This window comes from Eptesicus fuscus, chromosome 20, assembly GCF_027574615.1.
Source record: "Eptesicus fuscus isolate TK198812 chromosome 20, DD_ASM_mEF_20220401, whole genome shotgun sequence".
NCBI classification, from domain to species: Eukaryota; Metazoa; Chordata; class Mammalia; order Chiroptera; family Vespertilionidae; genus Eptesicus; species Eptesicus fuscus.
Genome location: NC_072492.1, coordinates 36,643,981 through 36,662,566, shown reverse-complemented (window position 1 = coordinate 36,662,566; position 18,586 = coordinate 36,643,981). Strand labels below are relative to the sequence as shown.

General features: G+C 53.0%; 2 protein-coding genes across 3 annotated transcripts; one reads left to right on the top strand and one right to left on the bottom strand.

The window, feature by feature from the left end:
* Positions 1-566: 566 nt before the first annotated feature.
* On the top strand, positions 567-18,382 carry MEOX1 (mesenchyme homeobox 1). 2 transcript variants are annotated; one of them, XM_008149296.3, is made up of 3 exons: positions 567-1,035; positions 16,763-16,935; positions 18,076-18,244. In XM_008149296.3, exons 1-3 carry the CDS (start codon positions 567-569, stop codon positions 18,196-18,198), a joined length of 765 nt encoding a protein of 254 aa, XP_008147518.2. In that variant the 3' UTR covers positions 18,199-18,244. The 2 variants fall into 2 exon arrangements, with proteins under 2 accessions (XP_008147518.2, XP_028012970.2); XM_028157169.2 differs by lacking the exon at positions 16,763-16,935 and having other exon boundaries at positions 18,076-18,382.
* On the bottom strand, positions 5,748-6,137 carry LOC103293052 (NADH dehydrogenase [ubiquinone] 1 beta subcomplex subunit 4-like). The gene has a single exon (XM_054709459.1). It carries the CDS (start codon positions 6,135-6,137, stop codon positions 5,748-5,750), a length of 390 nt encoding a protein of 129 aa, XP_054565434.1.
* Positions 18,383-18,586: the final 204 nt, after the last annotated feature.

Here is an 18,586-nt window from a genome sequence, read left to right as displayed (position 1 = left end):
CCATCTGCAAATCCCATTAGATGTGCATATAAGGTTTCTGATGATTAATAGTTGCCTGCTCGGGTTTTGGTTGGAGGGGATTGTGTGGGTGCGGGTTAACCCCTCCCTCTCCTCTCTCACATTTCACTTCAGAAATTTGTCACTCTCTCCCCACCGCAGCATTTAAAAGTGTGTCTCCGCGGCCCTGGTCCAGCCCTCTGCAGGCATTTGCCGAGGGCTCCGGGCGAGCGCTCCATCAGCTGGCGCGTCTGGGCTGGGACAGTGAACATGTTTAGTGTCATCGGCGACAAATACACCCACAGGGGATCCCGCTAGGCAGGCTGGCGCGTCCGGGGGCAGGAAGCCAGGAGTGAAGGCGGACACAAGTGTGTGCACACACATACGCACGTGTGTGGACTTTTAAAAGAGACTTTAGTTTTGGGTTTTTGTTTTGGTTCCTGGGGTGAACTTTCTGTTGAACATTTTTCCCTACTCTTTATTTTTTTATTTTTTTTTTTTAAAAAATTTGAATATAAAAAGGGTAAGAATCGAACCTTTGAAAGACTGAGGCGTGCTGCAGACAGCAGATGGATCCCGTGGCCAGCAGCTGCATGAGGAGCCCCCACCCCCCGGCCCCCGTCTGGGGCTGCCTCCGAAATCCCCACTCCGAAGGCAGTGGGGCCTCAGGGCTACCCCACTACCCGCCAACCCCGTTCTCCTTCCACCAGAAACCAGACTTCCCGGCGACGGCGACCGCAGCGTACCCCGACTTCTCGGCCTCCTGCCTGGCGGCCACCCCACACAGCCTGCCCCAGGAGGAGCGGGTCTTCAGCGAGCAGCACCCCGCCTTCCCACAGCCCCCCGACTGGCACTTCCCTGTCTCAGAGGCCCGGCGTAGGCTCAACCCGGGCCCAACTGGGGGCTCCAGGGAGCTGGGGGCCAGCAGCCCAGGCCTGGTGGACGCCACGGGAGGCCCAGGAGAGGACTATGAGGTCCTTGGGAGCACTGCCAATGAGACGGAGAAGAAGTCAACCAGACGGAGGAAGGATAGTGCAGGTAGGTGGCTGCAGAGCAGCTGACCATGCTGTTACTGTGTGACCTTGGGGAGGTTTCTTGCCTTGTCTGAGCCTAACTGCCCGGACCGTGCATTGCAAACAGTTCGATCTAACCTATTCAAAGGCAGGAAGGAGTTACCCTCGGGGTTTCTTCTACTCAGAGCTCTAGGATTCTCTGGTGATGGGGATGTCTGTGACCCCAGCACTCGTGGGCCCCAAGAAGGATGTGCCAGCCAGAGAGTGAAACAGGATCCACAGAGATCTGGAGGACATGTGGGAGGGGGCCTCCGTGGAGGCCGGCAAGGGCTAGAGAGGGGCTTTCCTGACCCCAGGCTGCCTCTGGGTCATGCTTCTTCTCCCTGCCAGGCCCCCACCAGCTCCAAATGGTCCCAGAGCCCCAGGGTGTGCTCACCATGGGAATCAGCTGAGACGGAAGCTGGGGGGTGGGGGCGGGGGTGGGGGCTAGGACCAAGGCCAGAACCCTGGGTGGTCAAGCAGAGCCAGGACCCTGTGTCTCCAGGAGCCTAGAGACAGAGAAGCAGGACTAGGGCTGGGAGGGGAGAGGCAAGGAGTGAGGGGAGACGGAGTGCTGAGAGCTGGAGCAGACAGCCCACAAGGTATCCCCCTGCCTAGGTGGGCCGTGCCCAGGCCAAGGGGGCAGTTCAGCATCCTCAGGTCTGGGTGACCCTCAGGGAAGGCGCTCCTGAGGGATCACCGGCCGTGGGAGAGGCAGGGAGGCAGGCAGCCAAGGGCAAGCACTGGACTTCAGAATGCGGGAAAAGCCCAGCTCGGCGCTGGACTCCAGAGGCCAGAGCATGGAGCTGGTCCTCTTATTAGGACCCCAGCATAATCCCATCTCCTCCCTGTGGTAGGGACTTGTTTCCTCATCTCCCCATGGGCCCTCCTCGCTTCTCTCACTGCCTGTTCACCTTCTGTCTGGGTCCCTCACCCCACCTTGCCCAGGACAAGGCAGTACCCATGCCTCCTGCCCCCGCTGCCCACTATGTCCTCTTGACAGCCACCCTTAAGGCAACGTCTACCTATCTGAGCCTATAGAGGACCTCCCATGGGCTCACCGGGGGCAGGTAGGAAATGTGAGTGCCAGCCAGTCAAGGACAACATTCCGTGCTTTGCTTTACAAAGCACTTTCGATATAGCACAGATTTCCTGAGCATTTCTTTTTGCCAAGCCCCGACCATGGCCCTGGGGATGCAGAGATGAATAAGATGGTCTCAACCTGCCCCCCCCCGCCCACCACACACCCACACAACACACACACGCACACACAAAGCTCCTCAGAGGGAGGAGAGGCCTACAGATGCCTGTCTGACAGCGATGTGCTGCAACCGGGGAAGTTCAAGGTGCAGCAGACAACACACATTAGCTCTTTTGAGTCCCACCAGTTTTCGAGGTAAGTCCAGCAGGTCTTCTCAGTAGGTTCTTTATGTGTGGAAAGGATATGCATAAAGTTTAAGGGGGGGTCTCTGCTAGAATGGAGTCTAAACAGAGTGAGCCACTCATTTCAGTTTGCCCAGGACTTTTCTGATTTTAGCATTCAAAGTCTGTGTCCTAAGAAACCTCTCAAACCGGAGCCATTAGTCACCCTAGAATTCAGCTCAAACCCTGAATGTCAGACCCCAAATCTCACACCCTTCAGTAGATCTCAAGCACAAGCCTCCTTTTGAAATATGAGGATTTTCAAGCATGCTTAAAGAGGTCCCTCAACACGTTCACCGTGGATGATAAGGACCACAGCCTTCCTGGCTGCTCCACAGAAGGGCCCTTTAAATTTCCAACCGGTTCAGTCCTGAGCTATTCCCAGCCCCGGTTGGAGATTTGCCGAGAATGGGACACGTTGTGCTTCTCCTCTCCAAGGGGCTCTCAGAGACTTGGCTCTGAGCCTGATTGAAGAGCTCTCCGCTCCACGGCGCCCTCTCTGCCCACACCTCCCTCCGCTGCATCCCGCCGCTTTCCAGGGAACTGGGAGCCCAGGCATGGGGAAGGCACGGGCACAGCCACGGGCTGGGCCCAGGAAAAATCATTCCGTGTCTCAGCAAGACCCAAATACACGACTTTCCTTTTGGCCAGCGGCCCACGGCACTGCGTTAGGGAGTAAGCTCGTGTGCCAAGCAGCTGACCACCCCAGGAGGACATGGACAGCCTCTGCTGAATTTCCTGCACTCTTCACAGGGTCAGCCTGGGGCGGGGGAGGTTCCCATCCTGGAGGGGCCCTGGGCTCTCCCTGGAGGACCCCTCAGGAGCAGCAGCAACGGCAGCAGTCACATGAGGTCTGCCGAGCACAGCAAGCTGACTTTCATTCATTCTCTGGGGTTCCAGGCCCACTCTCCCTTCAGCGTGGAAATCTTTATCGCCCAAATTAGTTGCTTTAAGTCTCCCTTTAGAGTTTAGCTGGAGGGGAAGGAGACAGGAAAGATCAGCTTTGTAAGGGCATAAAGAAAGGGGGAAGTGTGGGCAAGGCTCACCACTCACTCGAAGAATCTGCTCCCAAGAGACGAGCCCACAAAGTACCCCCTCGCCCTCCCACCAATCCCGAGTCACTGGTTGGATTCTTTCTTATTTAAAAGTTTGATGTTTTATTCAGCATAGATTTTTTTTTTGCATTCATTTTTATTTTTTAAAACATTGCATGAAAATATTATTTCTCTTGATTTATTAAGGTTTTAGGCGCCCCATGCATTTTGTCCTCAAAGGGAGCGCCTTAAACACCTCCCCTTCGCCCCGGCTAAGTCAGCGGTCCGCAAACCACGGCTCGCGAGCCACATGCGGCTCTTTGGCCCCTTGAGTGTGGCTCTTCCACAAAATACCACGTGCGGGCGCGCACGTACAGTGCGATGGAAACTTCGTGGCCCATGCGCAGAAGTAGGTTTTCGGCTCTCAAAAGAAATTTCAGTCGTTGTACTGTTGATATTTGGCTCTGTTGACGAATGAGTTTGCCGACCACGGGGCTAAGCCATCTCTGGGAGGTTAACCAGCGCTGGTCAGAAATGTGTTTTCTGTAGTGCTTCACGGTTTGGCAGACAGAGTCAGTGTCAGCACCACCACTTCTGACGGCATGACTTGGGGAAAGTCCTAACTTCCTGGAGCCTCAGTTTCCCCAGCTGTAAAATGAAACGATAACAATAGCACCTTCCATTGAGAGAGGCTGTGGAGGTTAGATACGATGATCCACGAGATTAACACTGTGCCTGGTCCATGAGTTCGATAAACGGCAGCTATGAAGGGTATGAGGCCCACATCTCCAGAACCAGCCTGCTGTCAAATTCTGTCAAATCTCCCTGTTATTCTCGGGCTCAATGGAATTGAAGGTTTCAAATACACCGACTCAGAAGTTCCTGAGTCTGGGGTATAAGACACGGGAACCTCTTACAATCATTGCTGGTCCTAAGAAACCAGTTGTCATCCATTAGGAGCTTGGAGCTCAGAAATCTGCTGGAGAGGGTGGGGGGCCAAGCGGGGTGTGGGGAGTGGTGGGGAGAGGGTGCCTGGTCAATGCCTCCCCTACTGGCTGGCGGAGAAACCTCCCGGGACAGAAAGTTACAGAAAGCCTGTTTCCAAAGGAATATTCTCCGCTCGCCCTCTCCTTCCTCTGCCAGCCGCAGCTGCTCCCCCTGGGAGTGGGCTGATTTGCTCAAGTAAATGACCATGAAAGCGGGGTCCCTGGCCCCCCACTCTGAGACCTTCGGTTGGTTCACAGCACAAGACTGATTTAGGAGACCACTGTGATGTTATCTCACCCAGCCTCTCCCAGCCCTGGGCCAGTGGGTGTGAAGACCCCTGCTGGCAGGGACAGCTGCGAGGCCGCTGCTGTTTGCCCCCAATCTGTCATTGCTACTGTGGCTGTCTTTCATTTATGGGGATGAGGGATTTCTCGGTGATTTCCTGACGGGGTTCAAGGGAAGGTCGCGCGTGATGGGCCTGGCTGCAGGTGGATCTGATCGCCCGAGAGGAGGCCCCTGTGCTGGCTGGGCTCTCGCGGACTCCTTCTGCCTTCATCAGACTCGCTTTGTCCCCTCCTCCCTCGGCTCCAACACATGTGCCTCCCAGGGACTCGGCCCTCCCCACCTCTCCCCTGCAAGACCTGATCTCTGCCTGCCCCTGCCCCTGCCCAACCACGGGAACTCGCATTTCGCTCGAAGTTGAAAACCCTCCACAAATGGGCTCCTTTTGCCCTTTTCTCCACCTGTTCCCCCTCATAGGCCACCTCCACCTCCACGTACTTGCCTTGCAGATACACTCTGCTTTTTCCCCTCTACCCAACGTGCTGGAGACCTTTCCCTCCCCCACTCTCTGCCCATTGCTGTCCTACTTATTTTAACATCCAGCTTGAAAACCATCCCCTTCAAGAATTCTTTCTTTTTTTAAAATTGATGACTCCACTTGTACACAGCATCATTTCAATGAAAACTATAGTTAAGGAGTTTCAAACTGCAGTATCCACGACAATTTTAACCACATCGGAGCTCTCCTGAGAGTCTTATCATGAGACATCTTGTATTTGAAATCTCCTTGGCTTTGCTTTTATTATGGTCAAAAATGCATAAAATTTACCATCGTAACCATTTTTAAGTATATGGTACAATAGTGTTAACTATAGGTACATTGTTGTGCAAGAATCTCTAGAACTTTTTCATCTTTTTTTTCATGATTAATAGATTTATTAAACAATAATATATATAGTCATCATTGTCAGCCTTAATATGAGATGTTATATTTTCGCTCCCATGTTCCTTCCTGGATAAGATTTTCTTTCCTATCTCTGTCAGCTTTGAAAACGTAATACCAGAAGATGAGGGGCCCAATTCCAATCACAGCTCCCAGGAGCGCGTTCTTGGGAGTGGGTCTGAAATTGGGATAGACGTTTGCTGTTCTTGCGTAGGTCCAACGAGCCAAGGCAGGATCTTCGATGAGCCCGTGGCGGTTGGGGTCGTTGTACTGAAGCAGGTACTCCCTTTTAAGCCGGGATCTTATGGCCAACCGCTCGGCTTGCGCCTTCCGGGTTTCCGGAGATATGTCATGTTCAGCTGGGTCAAGGGTAGGGGGCAAAGTGGCCAGGCGCGCCGGCTTGTACTGAGGGTTCGACATCTTGGGAACCTGGCCTAGAACTTTTTCATCTTGTAAAACTGAAACTCTATGTCCATTGAATGACAACTTCCTTTCCCCTTGCCCCAGGCCTGGCAACCAGCATTCTACTTTCTGCTTCTAAGCGTTTGACTACTTTAGATGCCTCACATAAGTGGAATCATGCTGTATTTGTCTTTTTGTGACTGGTTTATTTTATTTAGCATAACGTCCTAGGGATCATTCATATTGTAGCATTTTAACAGGATTTCCTTCTTTTTAAAGGCTGAATAATATTTCATTGTGTGTATATACTTTTTTTTTTTTTTTTTTTTTTACCCATCCATCTGTTGATGGACAGACACTTGAGTCACTTCCACCTCTTGGTGCCTCTGTTGAAGATCACTTGATCATATATGTGAGGGTTTACGTCTGGGCATCTATTCTGTTCTATTGGCCTTATATGGCTGTCTTTATTCTAGTACCATGCTGTTTTGATTACTGTAGCTTTGCAATGTATTTTTAAATCATAAATTGTGAGACCTCCAGCTTTTCTTTCTCAAGATTGTTTTGTCTACTCGAGGTCCTTTGAGATTCCATATGAATTTTAGGATGATTTTTTCTATTTTTGCCACACACCAAAAAAAAAGCCATTTGGATTTTTTATAAGGATTGCATTGAATCTATAAATCACTTTGGATTATATGGACATTTTTATAATATTAAGTCTCCCAATCTATACACATAGGATATCTTTCCATTTAGTTGTCTTTTTAAATTTCTTTCAGCAATGATTTATGGTTTTAGATGTACAAATATTTTGCCTCCTCAGTCAAGTTTATTCCTAAGTATATTATTCTATTGGATGCTTTTGTAAATGTAAATTGTTTTCTTAATTTTCTTTTCAGATTGTTCATTGCTAGTGTATATAAATGCAACTGATTTCTGGTGTTGATTTTGTATCCTACAACTTTGTTGAATTGGTTTATTCGTTTTAAGAGATTTTTTTTGGTGTGGAATCTTTAGGACTTTCCACAAGATTATGTCATCTGCAAACAGAGATTATTTTACTTCTTCCTTTTCTATTTGGATGCCTTTTATTTCTTTTTCTTACCTGATTGCTCTGGCTAGGACTTCCAATATTATGTTGAATTGACGTGGTGATATTGGGCATCTTTGTCTTATTCCTGGTCTTAAAGAAAAAGCTTTCCGTTTTTCACCATTGAGTATGATGTTCGTTATAAAGTTTTCATATAAGGCCTTTATTGTGTTGAGACAATTTCCTTCTATTTCTAGTTTGTTGAGCATTCTTTCTTGACCTCCCTCCCCACATACACAGAGCAAGCCTTGCTTATGCCTCCATTTTAGCATCAAACCACAGTTGGCCTTGCATATGAGTGACTTTCTCCCTAGAATTGAAGTGTCTGGAGGGCCAGACTGATACCTGAGTCACCTGTGCAGCCTCCCTAGAATCTACTGAGACATTTGTACACAAGAGGAGCTCATCCGACGTCTGGCCAGTAGTCTCTATTGCAGCCTGGCAGTCCTTCATTCATTTTCCCTCCTTCTCTCTGAGCTTGGCTCCGCCACCCGGCCTGAGGGTTTCCACCGTATGTGAGGCGCTTCTGTAAAATGCACCGGAACGTTTACAGTCTCACTCATGAAAACGTGTGCGGAGAGCCACACTTCAATCATACAACTAGCCCAGGGTCAGGGCGAGTGCTGGGGTCAGAAGGACACACAGGCAGCCCCAGGCAGGCTGGGCTGACTCTGCAGGAATCCCCCTCGGGGTCCTGGGGTCAGCTCCCAAGTGCCGGGGCCACCATGGGAAACAAGTGGAACCGCTCTGACTGAGCAATAAAGTGAACCCACCATGGCAGAGCATTAGGGGGGCAGCCACAGCTAGGCTGCCAGAGGGCCCGGACAGTCTAGAGAAAGGGGCACCTTTTTCTGATTTACAGAGAGGGCCCCTACGGGCTGGCATCAGCCTTGCCAAGCACCCCTCATGCCTTTGCTTTCTCTCCTCAGGGGTAAGCACTGGCTGTGGGAATGTAGGGGGTGTCTTAGTCTGCTCAGGTTGTCATCACAAAATACTACAGACTGGGTGGCTTAAACAGAAGACATTTATTTTCTCAGAGTTCTGAAAGCTGGAAGTTATAGGACAAGGTGTCGGCAGGTTTGATTTCTCCTGACGCTTCTTGCCTTGGCTTGCAAATGGCCACCTTCTTGCCATGTCCTCCCACGGTGTTTCCTCTGTACATGGGCATCCCTGGTGTCTGTCTATGTTTCTTCACCAACAACTACTCTTACAAAGACACCAGTCAGATTGCCCAGGGCCCACCCTATCGGCCTCATTTTAACTGAATCACCCCTTTAAAGGCCCTACCTCTCAATACAGTCACATGCTGAGGTACGGGGGATTAGGACTTCAAAAACAGGAGTTGGAGAGGAGGGTCACCATGCAGCCCATAAACAGGGGGTACAGGGACAAGGACAGGGTTCTAAGCAGTGGCACAAACGTTCCTGTTAAAACCCTTTTCGTGAAAGCAGCCTCTCAGAGGTGGGCACGACCTCAGAGCTTTCCTGGCCCAGCATCCCAACTGCTTTTCCACTCGGAGCAGAGCCCTGCTTTCTTGTCTGACACCAACAAAGGGAGATTTTTTAGAAGCAGAGACAGCTCTGGCCAGGTGGCTCAGTTGGTGGGAGCACTGTCCTGTGCACCAAAAAGATTGCAGGTTTGATTCCTGGATTGTGCACATATGTAGCTTGCAGGTTCCATCGCCGGTTGGGGCGCATAAGAGAGGCAACTGATCAATGTTTCACTCTCATCTCTCTCAAATCAATAAACATATCCTTGGGTGAAGATTTAAAAAAAAAAGTGGAGACAGTTTTAGGAATGAGTCTCTAAAGAAGTGGCTGTTTGACGGAGGAATAAGGAAAGGAGATGACGACCAAATAAATGGACTTCAGTGAGTGTCACCTGGGTCCCTGGAGCACTGCTGAGTAGCACACTGGCTGCAGCACTAACAGGGGAGACCTGGTTCAAGCCCTGGACCCACAATGATCTGGCTGTGTGAACTCAGGCAAGTCCTAACCCTCCCGGAGACCCAGTTTCCTCCTCCGAAAATTGAGGACAATGGTATCTCATAGGGTTGCTGTGGGGCTAGATGAGATTATAGCTAGAAAGACCAGAGCCGGCACTTTGTAAGCCCTCGCCGCATTTTTCCTAAGCCTACAAATGAGCGCCCTCCTCTTTTCAAAGTCTTCCCTGATCCTGGCTGCACCCCAGGCTGCCCATGCTCACATCCCAGCTAGGCAGTGACCCAGGCTCAGACAGAGCTTTTGCAGCCTGCCACCAGCCGGGCCTACCTGTCTCTGTAGGTTCACAGTGCTGGGCAAGGTGTGGTTTCAGGGGGGCACAGCAGCTACACCCCTCTCATCCCACCTCCAACCCTAGAACCCCCAGCGAGGAAGAAATCTTAGGCCCCAGAGTGGCCAGCCTGGGAGGAGAGACAGAAACTCCACACTCCACCCTTCTGGGCATCCCCTGGCTCCTGGTGAGAGCCCCTGCTTCTCCTCTTCTGACAGGCCCAAAGCAGGACCCCAGCCAGGAACTCAGAGGCGTCAGCACAAACCCTGGGCCTGGGCCTGCTCAGGCCCCGCCCAGATACATTCTGGAAGTTCTGGAAAAAGTCCATTTCCACCGAGGCAGCAGGATTCTGACCCGCTTCCAAGGTGTAAGGGTCCAAAAAGCCCATGGGCCATAGGAAGGTCAATTGAGGGACCACCTCAGCCCTGCCTTCTGGCCTGCCAGGCTGGGGGCTCAGGATCCATCCCACCCACCTATCTCTGTGGCTTGAAGAAATCAGGGACCTGGACCCAGGAAGGTGAGGATGATCCCAGAGGCAGAGCAGTCCTTTCTTTTTTCTTTTTTTTAATCCTCACCAAGAATATGGTTGTTGTTGTCATTGATGAGAGAGAGAGAGAGAGAGAGAGAGAGAGAGAGAGAGAGAGAGAGAGACATTGATTCATATGCTCCCCGGCCAGGGTTGCAAACCAGTAACCCGGGTATGTGCCCTGACTGGGAATTGAATCCGAGGCCCTTCGGTGCACGGGATGGTGCTCTAACCACTGAACACATAGGCGAGGTCCAGAGCAGCCCTTTCTTTCTGGGGGGCAGGACCCCTGCAGACCCCCAGAGCCAGCCCCTTTCCCCAAGCCCTATCTACACACTGAATCAGGCTTCCCTGGCCTCTAGCCAGCATTCCTCCCCCACCCCCCCACCCTAGCCTTTTATAAATTTCATGTTTTTCCCTGTTTTCCTTAAACACCGTGGTGGAGGTACAGTGTGAGCCGTGGGGCCTGGGGCCTGAAGCCCACACTTCCTTTGGTGACAGCTAAGGACGACATCTGGAACTTATAAACACCAACAAAGCCCAGTGCTGCCCATGCCTCCCCCAACCCATCCTGGAGGCTTGCGGCTGCTCCCACCTCTCCTTTCCACCGCCTCCCTTCCTTCTCACGTCTCTGCTCCCCTCTTCCTGGGCCCCACACCCCATCTCATCACCCCACTCATTTCGCTCTCCATCACCATCGTCCACCCTCACTGCCCATCCCACCTGGGACTCTCAGCAAAGACTACTGAGCGCCAGGCATGTTCATTCCAGAACAATCTGCTTCTCTCCCAGAAAACATGCCCCGAATTCCCCAGACCCACTGGGCACCTACGGGAGAGGGAAGGGGCCCCCACATTAAGTTCGGGTGGGGCCCAGGGAGAAAGGCAGGCCAGTCCCAGGAAGCCAGGGAGGTCCTCGAAGCCAACACTCCACGGGCCTTGGGGGGCTCCATCCAGGTCTTGTCTATTTTGATGGGCTTTGACTCCTCCTTCTGAAGGTGAAAGTATCAGAACTAACAAGGATGTCAACGGTGTGCTTTGTGAAGGAAGCCAGACACCGTTTGCAGAGGGTTTGCCGAGGTCTCACCTGCTGACATCATGCCCCAAATATCCCCTCCCCAAGGAGTCCCAGGGAGACAGACCTGGACCCAGGCCCAGACACGGTCCCTGGAGTGAGTACAGTCTCATGCTCATCCTCCTCCCCAGGGCAGTGTGACATAGTGGCTACGGCCCTGGACTGGTCCCAGGGGCTTTGGGCAAGCCATTTCGTCTCTGGGTTTTACCTTCCTCATCTCTTCAATGGATAGTATGCACCTTGCCTATCTCACAGAATAATTAAGAGGATTCAACCGGAAGCAACCTAATATGCGGAAATAGCTTCCTATCAAGAAATTATGGGTCGTAGGTCCAATTCTGCCACTAACTTGCTGTGTGTCTTTAGGAAAGTCTCTGACCCACTCTGAGCTCAGCTATAAAATGAAAAGGCAACATTAGATCATCACTCAGTCCCCTTCCAGCTCTATTATTCTATGATTCCGTAGTATATACGAAAGCCCAAAAGAAGTTTATCTCTGGCCAGGGTTGTCCAGTCTGCCAGCTCACATGCACAGGCCAATGGCACATCACCCCCAGGACGGTTTGATCACAGGAGTACACTGTTGTTGGGGGAAATACATTGTTGTCAACTGCAAATTGTTATTCGAATCCATGGCATATGGCTTTCTCTCTGGTCTTGGGTAGAAATTTATGTAAAATGGCTGTGAGAGTTGGAGATACAGAACTCCAAAAAGGCATGTTCCCCAGAGTCTGTCTGAACTTCCTTGTAGCTCCGATAAAGCTGTCTGCTGACTTTAGGAACGTCTGCCAAAAGTGACAGCTATTTATGAAATAATTTCGTTTGGGTGGTGTTAAAGCTCATGGTGGAAACCGCAATCGCACACACATCCTGTTTGCATTTCTCTGGGCACTGCCGACTGTTCCATCATGGCCCTGCTCGCTCAGAGGGTTGTGCAGGGGCCGGAGCAGCCGGCTGAGCACCAGCCTCCCCCCTCTGCAGTCCTGGAAGAGGCGCCGCTGCCCCTGAGAGAGAAGCAGGACCCAGGGGACCGATGTATGATTCTGATCAATGCTAGTTACTGTGCCTGGATCCATGGCCCCCTGGAAGACTGACACATTAGTGGCTAATAGTGGCCAGAGACACAGATCCAAGCAGAGACATAGGAAAGTAGTAGAGAAGGGAAAATAGTTAAAGGGACAGACATTGAAAAGGCATCCCCTTCACACAGCCCTGGAGCAGCATCTTCTCTCACCCCCACCTTGAATCATCACTCCAACAGCATCTCCAATAGAACCTCCTCTGATGGTTCTTTCAGAGACTCAGCAGTGTGCCCAGTACAGTGCCAAGGGTTAGACACACCTTGCCCATCTCCTTTGACCTTCTCAGCAGCCTTCTGATCACAGTGGATGTAGGTAGCCATTCTCACTTTGCAAATGAGGAAACTGAAGCTCAGAGAACTTAAGTGACTTGCCCAAGGTCAAAGAGCTCCTTCTTGGGCCCAAAGAAGGCCCAGGCTCTCCAAGGGGTCAGCAGACACCTCTGCAAACACTCAGCTTGGGGTGATGAGCTTTACATGTTGGGGAGGGGGGAGGGGATAAATAGCCCTGGGCTGAGGAACTTGGGAAGTCTGGGGTGGGAGTGGGGGTGGGAGTGCGGGGGTGGACCTGGGACAGAACGTTCAGCAAGAACCCAGATCTGACTGAAGGAAGGAACTAGAGGCCAAGATAAGAATATTTGAAACTGGAAGGGGCTCAAGTTCAAGGCCAGGGGGTCTCAACAGAAGAGGGAGTAGGGAGAGGAGAAGAGGATGTTGGGCTGCGTGTTGAGCAAGGACACTGACACCAGCTCCCCAAGGGAAGAAGACCCAGCCCGACTCAATCCTTCCACACATGGGGAAACTGAGGCAATAGAGGGAGGGAGGCTTCCCAACAACAGTGTACTCCTGTGATCAAACCGTCCTGAGGGTGATGTGCCATTGGCCTGTGCATGTGAGCTGGCAGACTGGACAACCCTGGCCAGAAATGGCATGAAAGTGCTCATAGTTTTTCTTTGTCTCTTCTTCTTCTTCTTCTTCTTCTTCTTCTTCTTCTTCTTCTTCTTCTTCTTCTTCTTCTCCTCCTTCTCCTCCTCCTCCTCCTCGTCCTCCTCCTCCTCCTCCCCTCTCCTCCTCCTCCTCTTCTTCCTCCTCCTCTTCCTCCTCCTTCTTCTCCTCCTCCTCCTCCTCCTCCTCCTCCTCCTCCTCCTCCTCCTCCTTCTTCTTCTTCTTCTTCTTCTTCTTCTTCTTCTTCTTCTTCTTCTCCTTCTCCTTCTCTCTATCTTGTTGAAATGTTGGAGAACAAAGAGAGCCATAATTCCCACTTCAGTTTTCATAGCTAGTTTCCCATGCTTCTGGCCCGTTTGTCATTTCTACCAGTGAGCAAAGTTCCTCCCACTCACGGAAGCTGATGAGGGACAAGTGTCCTCCCGGCACCAGCTCCCCACCCGCTCTAGTAGCGGTTGCCCAGGCTTCCCACAGTGGCTCAGACACTAAGTTCCCAGGCTTCTTGGTCCCATTTCCTCTTCTTTCCTATCCTGAGGCCCCAGCACCTAAATCGGGGTAACAGAGACGGGGGAGGAGAGTGAGTAGGGAGTGGCGTGGCTTGGCTGGCAGTGGTCAGCCGCCCACATAACCAGTCTAAGACCAACTCACAGGGGCCCTCTTCTTACCTCCCCTTGTCTCTGTCAGGAGGATTACGGACAGGACTGTGTGGGTAGGTTAGGGGGTTGTTTTCTGAGATCCCGTAGGGCACCTGTGTCCACACAAGCAGGCCTGGGAGGAGGGGAAATGGGGTGTGGGCATCAACCCAGGATGAGCCCCCTGGGAGCCCTGGAGGCGGAGACGAGCAGAGGAAAGACAAAGAACCTGATGCCAGGATTGGGGACCTCAGCACCAGTCAGGTGGATCTGGGTTCGAATCTCCGTTCTGCCACCTAAAAGCTGCCCAGAACACGGGGCAAGGTCTGGGGCCTCCTGGAGGCTGCTTCCTCCTCTCTATACTGAGACCTGCCTCCTCTGTGCCAGGGACAGTAGCGAGAGAGAAAAGACAGTTCCCTCCCTGGGGAGCCAGAGAGCTATTAATCAAATTATCACAGGTCCACGTGGCTGGGAGAGGGGATCATAATAGGATTTCCTCCTAAGGGCGATGTGTGGAGTTGAAAAATTGGAAGTAAACTTTATATTTTTCCGGTGCTTTTAAGTTTCAAAAGCATTTTCCACGCATTAGCCCGTCCGATCTTCCCAGTAACCCTGGCAGGTGGGGGCTTTGTTTTCCCCGATTTCTGGATGAGGTGACTGAAGCTCAGGGGGGTTGAGTGACTCCCTCAGAGGCTCCGGCAAGGAGATCCAGGGCTCTGCACCACCCGGTTGCTCAAGGGCAGGGCTGAGAACGCTGAGCCTGGGACCGGAGCGGGTGGGAAGTGAGCCTCTCCGCGGGCCGGCCGCATGCGCTCCGGGGGCCGTCCCTCCGCTGCGTGACCGCCCGCCCTCCCCGGCCAAGGCCGAGGGCTCCCGGGGGACCGGCCGGGGCTGCGCGTCCTTCCCCTCCAGCCCACGCTCCGGCTTCCGGAGGGGTCTGGGCCGGCCTTCTCCGCCCGGAGCCAGAGGCCGCCAGGCGGACATCCCGGGCGGAGAACGCGCCCCCTGCCTGCTCCCCCGCGCGCGCCGCAGGCCGCCCACCCGTATCCCTCGCCAAGATCCCCAGCGCGTGGGCATCGGGACATCGGGGAACCCCTAGGGTGGCCCCTCCTCCGCCTTCTCAGGACGCCGGCAGCGCCCACTCGTCTTCCTGCCCCAGGGCGCAGGGTGAGGGGTGGCGGCGCCCAAATCGCTTTGCCCGGCACCTCGCCGCGCCCCGGGGCCGCCACACCCGGCTCCCCGCCGAGTAACGAGGGGGCGGAGGACCAGGATCCTGACACACAAGGGGACTGAATGGAAAGCAGAGAAGGGAACTAGCAAGCGGGGTTGACAGGGGTCTCTAGGGCCCCACCCCTGCTGGGGGCCAGGGGGTGCTGCTTGGCCCAGAGGCTGGGCGGCCTCCACCGTCGGCCAGTTTAGACTCAGCCTCTGAGAGCAGATCATCCCCCACAACACTCACAGCCAGGTGGGGATGGGGCCTGGAAGGGGCAGGGGGTTGGGGTGCAGCTTTCAGTAAAGCACCCGACTGTGAGGCACGGCCTGTCTGTACAGCCAGGACAAGGAAGTGAGACTTCCCCCACTTTCGGAGCCCGCAGGAAGAGGGGTTCCTGCGCCCCGCACCAGCCACGCGGCTCCCATTGTCAGCTCAGGGTGCAGGTGTGGGTCTCCTTCCTGCCCCTCCACCCACCCCCACTAAAGGCGAAGGGAGAGCCCCTCTTACCCTGCTCGGAGGGAGCATACCGTCCCTTTCATTCGTTCAGGACTCTGCAGTTCGTAAACCCTTCCTACATAGATTTCATTTGCACAGTATGGGAGTCAGACTGCCTGGGCCTGATGGCTGCCTCCGCCCTTCACTGTGATTGTACTTGGATGAACTCGGGTCAACTGGCTTCACTTCTTTCTTTATTTCTTTCTTTCTTTTCTTTCTTTTTTTTTTTTTTATAGTTTTCTGGTCTATAAAACAGGGCTAATACTTGAACTCCTCTAGTGGGGTTATTGTGAGGATGAAGTGACTGATGCATGTCCTGTGCTTGGTCCCTGCGCCCTGTTAACAGTTATGATTGAGTGAGCCCCTGCTGTGGCTAACGGGAGCCTCCTTCATAGATGAACTTTCCAGACTCCTCCTGGTGTCCAAGCGGAAAGAAGCTTAAAGCAACACTTTTTGACTGACAGGTGCACACAGCCCTCCCTCCTAGAGATCTTGCTAAAATGCAGATCCCGATTCAGTACATGGGGCTGGGCGCTGTCTGAGATCCTGGCCAGCCCCTTGCTGAAGCTGCCACCACAACACCCTTTTAGCAAGGTCTCAGAGCCAGGGCAGTGGTTTGTCAACTTGACCGTGAGTCAGAGTCACCGGGAGGGCTTGTTAAAACGGATCACCGGGCTCCACTCCCAGAGCCTCTCCTTCAGTAGGTCTGGGGGGAGTGAGGCCCCGGGACCTGCATTTCTAACAGTTGATGTTGCTGAGGACAGAGAACCTGTTTTAGAGAATCTTTTTTTTTTTTTTAATATATTTTATTGATTCTTTTTTTACAGAGAGGAAGAGAGAGGGACAGAGAGCCAGAAACATCGATGAGAGAGAAACATCGATCAGCTGCCTCCTGCACATTCCCCACCGGGGATGTGCCCGCAACCAAGGTACATGCTTTGACCGGAATCGAACCCGGGACCCTTGAGTCCGCAGGCCGACGCTCTATCCACTGAGCCAAACCGGTTTCGGCGAGAATCTTGCCCACTACTGATGTCAAGCTGGGGGGTGAGCTGGGTGGCAGCGGTCATTGAACAGCCAAAGGCAGCTTCCTGTGCTGTGGGAAGAAAACCGTGGGGGTGAGGGAGCCAGAAAACTTCCCATTTCTCAGGGGGGTAAGACACCAGAAGGAAAGGTAAAGGGACAATGTGGGTTCTTTCTCAGCATCCTTTACAAATAAGAGACAGGGAAAGGCTGCTCGGCTGCTTCATGACCACAGACAGGGAACCGGGGCCCTTGAGGTTTACGTCTTCCTGTTCGGGGCCCTCTCTCGCCAGACAACCAGGAGAACCGCGGAAAAGCGGAGGGCGGCGGCAAGGCCCGCAAGGAGAGGACGGCATTCACCAAGGAGCAGCTGCGGGAGCTGGAGGCCGAGTTTGCTCACCACAACTACCTGACCCGGCTCCGGAGATACGAGATCGCGGTGAACCTGGATCTGTCCGAGAGGCAGGTGGGAGCTCTGGGGACGCCGCTCCTCTCCTGGCATCCCTCCTCTCCTTGGCTCTCTCATCCCCCTCCCTTCCCAGCACCCCTCCCTGCATCTTCCCCACGTCTTCTCCCTCTGCCCAGTCCAATGGACCTCAACTGTGGCTGTACCCGAGAATCACCTGGGGAGATTTTAATGACACTGATGGGATGGGATTGGTTTTATGGGACTGGAAGAGAGTTCAGGCATCAGAGTTTTTTTAAAGGTCCCCCAGGGTGATTCTCACCTGCATCCAGCCTTGGAACCCCTGATCTGGTTATTCTCAAGCTTGCGTGTGACTGGAATCACCTAGGTGCTTGTGTAAAGAATGTAGATTTGGGAGCTCCAGAGAGTGACTTTGCAATAATCACGAGGGGGCCTGGGATCTGCATTTCTGATAAGTTCTGCAGGTGGTTCCGGTAGGGGGCTGGTTCCTGGGCACACACGGAGAAGAACTTCCTAGCCCTTTGTTTTGGGCTTTCCCTTAGAGCATTCCACCCACACCCATGCTCTGACGTAGAGCAAAGTATAATAATAATGATGATGGTGGTAACAATAGTATTTGATAGCACTCTGCCAGAGGACTGGATTTAAAATCAGAAGACTTAGATTCAAATCCTGCCTCTACCACGTCCTAGGCCTGTGACCCTTGGGACATGTCTCCCACCCTTTCTGGGTCTCCATCTGTAAAACAGGTCATAACCCCACTCTGGGTGCAGCCCAGGTGAGAAAATGTGCAAAGCAGCGTTACCTAAGCTTTATAAATGTGCCCCAGGATGAGGCTGATCATCCTCTGCTCCCAGACCCTTGGGTAACAGAAGCTAGAGGGAGAGGGTGGTAGCACAGGAGGGGCGGGGCATGTGAAAGGGGGTGGAGCCAATGGCAATTGACTTGTAGAAACTGTTCCCATAGGTGCCTGGGACTTTTTTTTTCTCTGGAGACACAAGACATGCCTCTGAGCAGATGGGTATGTCCTCCCCCTGGTCTCTGTTCTTGAGCCTTTGGGGGAGTGAGGAGGGACAAGCAGTGTTTAGAGCTGGGGTCCCTGGAGCTGCCCCCTGGCTAGCTTGAGCATCAGTTGGGGAGGTGGTTGTCTTGACCCGGCTCCTTTGCTTCCTTTGTCAGGTCAAAGTGTGGTTCCAGAACCGAAGGATGAAGTGGAAGCGTGTGAAGGGGGGTCAGCCCATCTCCCCTCATGGGCAGGACCCCGAGGATGGGGACTCTGCAGCTTCTCCGAGTTCAGAGTGAGATTCTCCATGGACAATAAAAGACTGAGGACTGAGCCCCTACCCAACTCCCCCACCCCAATCCCACTGTCCCCTTCTCCCGCCTGCCCCAGGGCAGCCTTTCCACATCTTGCAGTGACTCTTGGACATGAAGCTGCCTAGTGTTCCTGGGGGCCTTGAAGTTTTCCAGAAAGTTCTGTCCAGCATTGCTGTCTTAGCTACCCCTTTCCCAGGGCCTTTTCTTCCCACAATCCTTGTGAATCATTCAGCGGCCAGATCAGACTTGAGGGAATCCGGAGGGCAACTCCAGGGACACTGCTTCTCAGGGTCTCTTGACTGCTGCCCACACCTTCCCCTACCAGCCTCCTCCTACGTCGGCCAGGCCTCCTCCGGGTCTGAACACCACCTGG

What these genes read in the sequence shown, in the direction of transcription:
- MEOX1 (XM_008149296.3), top strand. Translation starts at nt 567, where the DNA reads ATGGATCCCGTGGCCAGCAGCTGCATGAGGAGCCCCCACCCCCCGGCC. An exon ending in ACGGAGGAAGGATAGTGCAG is followed by an intron (nt 1,036 to 16,762) that starts GTAGGTGGCTGC and finishes CTCTCTCGCCAG; the next exon opens with ACAACCAGGAGAACCGCGGA. An exon ending in TGGATCTGTCCGAGAGGCAG is followed by an intron (nt 16,936 to 18,075) that starts GTGGGAGCTCTG and finishes TTCCTTTGTCAG; the next exon opens with GTCAAAGTGTGGTTCCAGAA.
- LOC103293052 (XM_054709459.1), bottom strand. Translation starts at nt 6,137, where the DNA reads ATGTCGAACCCTCAGTACAAGCCGGCGCGCCTGGCCACTTTGCCCCCT.